At 34.7% G+C, this 7,487-nt stretch overlaps 1 protein-coding gene across 1 annotated transcript; it reads left to right on the top strand.

The window, feature by feature from the left end:
* The first annotated feature begins 2,534 nt into the window (after positions 1-2,534).
* LOC106640654 (thiamine transporter 2-like) lies at positions 2,535-6,050 on the top strand. The gene is made up of 6 exons (XM_014354746.2): positions 2,535-2,782; positions 4,266-4,650; positions 4,746-5,192; positions 5,266-5,458; positions 5,533-5,668; positions 5,750-6,050. Exons 1-6 carry the CDS (start codon positions 2,660-2,662, stop codon positions 5,879-5,881), a joined length of 1,416 nt encoding a protein of 471 aa, XP_014210232.2. The 5' UTR covers positions 2,535-2,659; the 3' UTR covers positions 5,882-6,050.
* The last annotated feature ends 1,437 nt before the right edge of the window (positions 6,051-7,487 follow it).

Here is a 7,487-nt window from a genome sequence, read left to right as displayed (position 1 = left end):
CCCGTGTGTAGGGGTGTACAGCTTAAAGCTGGATGGATGGAAAAAAAAAATGTAATAACAATAGTAGTACAAAAAATCGTAGCGACGTGTGCATGCGCGCCATTCAGCTGGAAAAGTTTTTATACACGTTTACGGTCTCTCCCGTTATTGCTTACTTCGCTTAATTTAAGGTGCATCAGCAACAGCTTTTAAGTGGATAGGGAAGAAACTGAGGTTCGTTTGTTATAATTTACGCGAGGTTGCAGCGCCAGAGTAGCTTATGGCCTTTTTTTTAAGAATATTGAACTTTACGGTGATCGTTGGTTATGCCAATTTACTATACTTACTCGGCAACTTTCAAAAGGAAAAAAATAGTTTTGAATAACGTCCCTTTTTTCCTACGATATGTTCTACATATTCTGTGCAGTGAAAACATTTTGATACCTAAGTATATAGAATATATGTGGGTACACGTAAAATAAGAGACTTTTCACGGTCCAAGAGGTACAACTATTCGCAGAGTTAGTTGTATTTTGGCGGCATTCACTGCAACCAATTCTTTGTTGGCACCGATCCTGAACAGCATACAAAATAAAGTGCCTGTACTAAACTTTTTCTGTCAATTGTCACTTTTCTTCGCGTTTAAAGGATCTAAATGCTACAACAGATTTTTTTAAGACTGGTCTCTTAAGACTTTGACATGGCATACGATGTGTATCGGTAAAGCGGCATTAAAACTGTAATTGATGTTGGAGAAACTCTATAAAATTTGTTTGGACAAGTTTTGTTTGAAAATCATTACCCTGCATATTATTATCATGGTATCAATCACATGTCACTTTTGTTGAAACGATTTTCCAACCCGTTAAGTAACACCTGCATCATTCAAACATTTTGCGTAATCCATGCAGTCGACGGCAAGGCATTCATAAATATACAAGCTATCAAGGGGTAACAACATGACTAAATCAATAAGAGACAAATCGGGAGCTAGTCTTGTGTAAAAATAAAATGACAGCGACATAAATAAACCGAGCAGCGATCGACTGTTGAAATGAGCAAACGTTCAAGTCCCTTTGCACGACAAAGAGGTATTTTGTGATTAAAAGCCTTTGACTGATGATACACCCGAGAGAAAAAGAGCTAGAACTGTGAACAGTAAAAAAAGAGCAGACATCGTTTGTACCATCGAAAAGCCGGCTGCCTGTACACACATCTGCGTGCCGCATGCACTGTTGTAACAAAACGCCCGTGGTTTTCTCTGCTCTCTCGTCTAAACTGTGGATGGGTGTGACACGAGGCCGGAAGTTGTGCGCTCTGACGAGGCCAACTGAAAAAAAAGCGGGATTTCGTTGGGAAGGGTGGCTGGGGTGTTGCGTTAAAATAGGGCTTGAAAACCTTGTGCTTTTTTTTCCTTTCTATTCATCGTCCACCCCCACACATGTTTGTTTCTCCCTGCGAGTGTATACGTGTACGAACACTACACTGTTGCCATTGAGACCTTTTGCATCTGCTTTCGACGTTTTAATTACCGCCGATATTGAGGGCTTGTTTTTATTTTTCACTCGGGAGTACAAGATTCATTGCATCGTGTTGATTCCGAAGGGGTAATCAAGTTTATCGTGCCGACAGTTTCATGTGAGTCAAAAAGGGGTTCGTGAAGTGGGAGAACAATCAATTGTTCAGTACAATTTTCGATATCATTTTGATACATTTAATGTACGTAAAACGTAGTATATAAATTATTACTTGTGTTATGCGCTATAGCTAATATTTTGGTTCTTTAATTTATTCTATAACTATAACTAGAAAAAAACTACAGAAGTTTTCCAAGAACATTTTCATGAAGTAATTTATGTTTCAAAATGTAAGTTTCATTGTTGTTCTTTAAATTTCTAAACTTTACAGATTTTAAAATTACGGTGCCGTAAGATGGTACTTACTCTGGAAAATCAAGCGGGACCAATACAAATGCTATTTTAATTCCGATAGAGTGCTAATCTCCTGATAATTATTGTGGTACAGGAGTCATTAAGATAAGATAATTTTCTTTAAAAAGTCCATCAAGGTCAAGGCATTCAAAGCTTTGTTACAATTTAATGTATTTAGACCAAATGAAAAAAATTGTGTCTACAAATATTTCAACAACATCGACATCCATTGAAACGGGAACCACTAACTTTTAATGTAGCCTAAATTTAAAGTGGAAAACTCATGGATATGTATTGTATGGAAAGTCACTTTTTTTCTGTTTTCTAAAGGAAACAAACTCTATGAAATTAAATTAAAAATGTCCAGTAATTTTTTGTTTTCAACTTATTTGAGCCTTTTATATGAACCCAACCTTTTCGAAAATATTTTAGTAATGTGTTCCAGTGCTTGAATTTTTCAAAACTAACCCAACCCCCACATGCAATAGCTACTTCCAATACTAACCGAGATAACAAATAACATTTGTCATCATGAAATGCAGCAATCGTCATAATGGCTACTACTGGAATAGTGTGTGAATTACTGAGTCAAACCTATACTTGAAAATGAGTTGTCACGTTGTATTTTCAAATGCGTCCGACGATAAGCACATTATAAGCACAAACGTCGAGCACTTCAAACGCGTCTCATTTAATAAGTGTTCATATAAATACCAGTGCGACTTGGCATTAATATTCCCGATAGCAAGATGGAGTGGTATACCATCACATTTATACTATGCCTTTTTGGCGCTTTCAAAGAGTTTCGGCCCAGTGAGTCGTTTATCATCAAATATTATAAGGGTCACTGGAAAAACTTCACCGACACACAAGTAAGTCAGTAGTGTGTTTTTTATTCTAATAGCAAATGTCTTGAATATTAATGTTTCTGCTCTGCACGTGGTGATACTCTCCCAAGTGACTTAGAATATTATTCTCGGGTTTTTTTCTGACTCCAACTCTCCGTACACGGTTTAAACTTTGAAATAGTGTTTTTTTACTACTTTGTATCTAGAGAGTTGATTTTTGGTAAAGCTTTCAATACATTATGCTTCAAAATAAATCGTACACATTAGAGCAATCGTTATTTTTCAACCTCATAATATATTTTGTCAGCTTCCTTTTAGTGAAGATGAAACGTAACCTCATGAATCTAGAAATTTAATAAAGAAAATAAATTCGTATGGTAAAATTTTCTTTCATCGTTTTACGAAATTATTTTTAACTCGATACACCGTAATACTTACTACTTTGAATAACCTTACTCAGATTAAAAGAATATTTCTTTAGCCAATATTTTTTTGATCAAAAACAAATAATAAAAAAAGTTTATCAATTTTTTAATCTATGGTATTAATGTGGAACATTAAAAAAATTGTATTATAAAGTTAAGGATATTTCATTTATAGTGCAAGGTAAAGCACATACCTATAGTTTACGCTACAAAGTGTTTTTTTTCTTTTTTTTTGTTTCATTAAATTTAGGTTTATGGCAATGGTTAGTTCATAAACATCGGGTTTTGTAAATTAAAAATTGTAACTTTAGACAACGAAGAAATAATTCAAAGGATGAGGTTTGAAAAGAAATCGATTTGTATAGTACGGGTCACCTTGCCATAAATAACTTTCTACGATAAGCGATTGTAACTATCTTCATAAGAATGCCCACTGTAGCATAATGAGTTTTTCGACAGTAAATTATGTATATTTAATACCGCAAAATAGGATAAAGACTTTAACTTATATGTATTGTGTGACCAGTTTTTGAAAATTCACGTAGTTAAAAAATGAAAACTTTGCCAACCCAAACTTTATTTGTTCAGCCTAATATAGCCATTTATTTATCTTATGTACTTTTAGTTAATAATAATTTCTACATAAACATAAATGATTTACAATTTAGAAAGCAATTTAAAAAAAACAGTTTTCTATATTCGCAAGTGTTTCTAATGAAAAGTTAATTCCATTATAATATCGGTTTGTAGTGTCGTATTCTTTCTATCACTAAGACCGATTCGGTCCCTTAATACCAAGTCAGTAAAATCGTATTAATTGAATTTGAAGAAACAATAATCCGGAATATATTTTTCTAATTCAAAAGCTTTAAGCTCATCCTAACTTCAAAAAATAATCATAATTTATTATCATTATTTATATATGTTACCACATTATTATCACTGTAATGATAAACGTATCAATTGTATCTCATATAAAAAATCATGGAGTCTTACGAATAAATTTTTGGTCCCTTGTTACTTGTATGTGCAGAGTATTGAAAATGTAGGTCTTAACTCATTCAACAACTCATCTATTTCAGTTGAACCAAGAAATCTTTCCGGTGACAACATATTTCTGGCTCGTATGTTTAGTATTGGCATTTTTATTAGTCGATATGGTGAGGTACAAACCTGCAATCATACTATGTGGTCTGTGCGGCGCTGTCACCTATGTCATTGTCCTCTTTGGCACAAAAATATTACAAATACAATTAGCCCAGATTATTTTTGCAATAATGCTGTCAACTGAAGTAGCTTACTATACTTACATTTACACCAAAGTTGACAAGATACGCTACGAAATGGTCACGGGCTTTACCAGATGTGCATTCTTATTTGGCCGTTTCATGGCTGGCGTAGTTGCTCAACTGACTACCTCTTATAATCTGCTTGATTACGAACAGCTGCATTATCTTACAATTGGAGGTGAGATGTTTCTTTATTTTTATAGCTGATACAAACTCCCATGAATTTTAAAACAAAAAGAAACATCTTCATACCGTTAAAACTTTGCGTTCCAGCTTGCACCTTAGCTTCGATATCGGCATGTTTTTTGCCGTCAGTCAGTCAGTCAATATATTTTAATCAGCGATCTAAGCCTCCTTTTGCATCTATTTCAACAATTTACCTGGGCGATAGTTCCAAAGACATCAGTGACAATAAATCACCATCCGTGAATTCCGTTGCCTCGATACCAGCACCTTTAACCTTTGGTGCCAAGTTACGTAATGCCTACTACCTGCTTTGGTCAGATTTCCTCAAAGCATACACCAACAGGCACGTTGTCAAGTGGTCCCTTTGGTGGGCCTTTGCCACCTGTGGTTACATCCAGGTCGTGCACTACATACAGTTATTGTGGAATCACGTTAAGGATCTGGAAAAGTTGCCCGGAGATTACGAGTCGTCTGAAGAAACAGAAAAAAATGACATTTACAACGGGGCCATTGAAGCAACTTACACGATAATGAGTTAGTACTACATCAGACCGCTATGGTTTTACGTACGCATACGTAATAACTTTTTTTTTTCATCTTTCTTCAGGTGCCGTGATGGTGGTAGTTATTGGACATCTACGCTTAAATTGGTCCTTGTTGGGCGAGCCGATTTTGGCAATATTTTCGCTTATCGGTGGCTTACTTTTAGGCGTACTTTGTATCAGTCACAACATTTGGATCATGTATGGAGCTTACATTGCTTTTGGAGTTATATATCATTCGATAATAACAATTGCCAAGTAATAAAAAAAAATTTACTATCTTGTAAAAAATGCAATTAAAACTATATTTATTAAGTATTTTTCTATCGCAGTTTCGAAGTCGCAAAGCACTTATCGCAGGACAGTTACGGACTTATTTTTGGAATTAACACATTTCTTGCTCTATTGATCCAAACGATCCTGACATTAGTTGTTATAACATGGTTGCAAGTAAGCATAACATCTCAGGTAAGATTTTCTATTATTTTTTTTTTCAAACGCTAACATTCAATTCCTTGTCAGTTGAATAATAATTTATTTGTATTTTAGTTTATAATTTACGGATGCTATTTCATAACCCTGGGTTTCATTTTTGTGGTTATGAGCATATTCACTTTAGTAAAAGTCGTAAGAAGTCAAAAACCAATAATATTTTGGATCAAAAGTTCTGGAGCAAATTAAAATAAGTTCCTGTGCATCTCTACCAGAGCAATGTAAATAATATTGAAAATTCGATGGTTCGTGCATGTATTTTTTATTTATAAAAATGTATCCGTAAAAAGTATTCTGTTAACGTTACATTCTGTAAGTTAGGTAGATATGAAATTTTTCAAGTTATTTTTATACATTACCAGTGCCTAGATCATTTCTAAATACTTACGGATATTTGAAAGAAATACAAGGATCTTTTTTTAAATAAATGATTTTGTTTTATCTTTAACTTTATTTGTCCCGTATTCAATGCTATATTGAAATGAAAATACAATAGCTGTACGACTTTTTATATTTTGTCTAATGTCAGTAAATACTAAGATAACTTTATAAAATTATTTTAGTTAATCACAAACCTAATGTTTGAAACAATTTAGTTTTTAGTAGTGGAGAGCACAGAAAAAATAACTTATTTTTTTTCTGAAACATACAATAAAACATGGTAACTCTGTAATTGTGCCTAGAAAAAAGAAGTGACTAAGACTACAACTCATTGCGATTTTATTAACATTTCATTGCGTTCACGGATGTACAATTACACTAAGTTTTATTTCGATTTGATTTGCTACAAAATGAAAGTAAATGCGTCTTGGAATTTAATTTTCCATACCTATTAAATGGAATCATTAAAGGTTTATCTGTGATGCAATAAAGGCATGTACTTAAATAATATAAAAATAGGAGGATGAGAAGAGGCAAAGGATTATACGAATGAGTCTTACATATATAAATGGATCTCATAAGAAAACGTTCTTTTTTTAGATAGATGGATTGTATCCTTCAATTCATCTTATTGAAATTATGGGTTGAAAAAAAAAAAAACATTTTTGTCGTATGGCATGAAAAATCCTCATTTTTGTAAGTTCTTGATTTTTTGAATGCCTGTGTAGTGACACATAGATTGTCGGTGGTGAGTTTTCAGTCAGCGACGTCAGTCTTCAAACGTTATTCGAGACCCACCTTAATAAGATGAACCTTCTTGTAAAAAAATTAATAACGAAATCATATTCCTTATTCGCCGTCACCCACTAGATTCCCTACATCTCTTAAAATTCTTTTTTTCTTATACCATCACCTCGTTCACATTCTCATACACGTGTTTGCACGTATATTATACGTAAACTTACGAAACTCATCCACCGAGAAAAGTCTCATCGGGATTTTCCACGCACGAGCCACGAGAGTATGTTACAGGTCGCTGATCACATCTCTTGTGAGGCAGATCCTCCTTTGTAAGAGAATCAATTATCCGGCACATACGTTGGAACCGATGCAAATCCGTACAGGCACGAATAGCATTCGTTCGGCCGACCTGGTGCACAACGCAGGGGGAACATTGTCATCCTCCTCATCCTCTCTCCTGCTCCTCCCGCGCAAGATTCAATATTATCTACGATCTATATTTCACTTAGCGCGCACGGAAGCGACTCGGGGCGCGCCTCCGCGTGTCCTTTGGCAGACCCACGTATGCTGCCGCCACTGCTGTTACCACTCCCGTTGGCTCGTGCATTATGCAGGAGGGAAAAATTATTGTTGAAACCGTCTTGGGCCATTATGCACGGAGATTACGTTGCTG

Source organism: Copidosoma floridanum, unplaced genomic scaffold, assembly GCF_036245765.1.
Source record: "Copidosoma floridanum isolate Cflo_tuat_1 unplaced genomic scaffold, Cflo_Japanese_pri ptg000013l, whole genome shotgun sequence".
Lineage (NCBI taxonomy): Eukaryota > Metazoa > Arthropoda > Insecta > Hymenoptera > Encyrtidae > Copidosoma > Copidosoma floridanum.
This window is presented reverse-complemented; position numbering and strand designations above follow the sequence as displayed.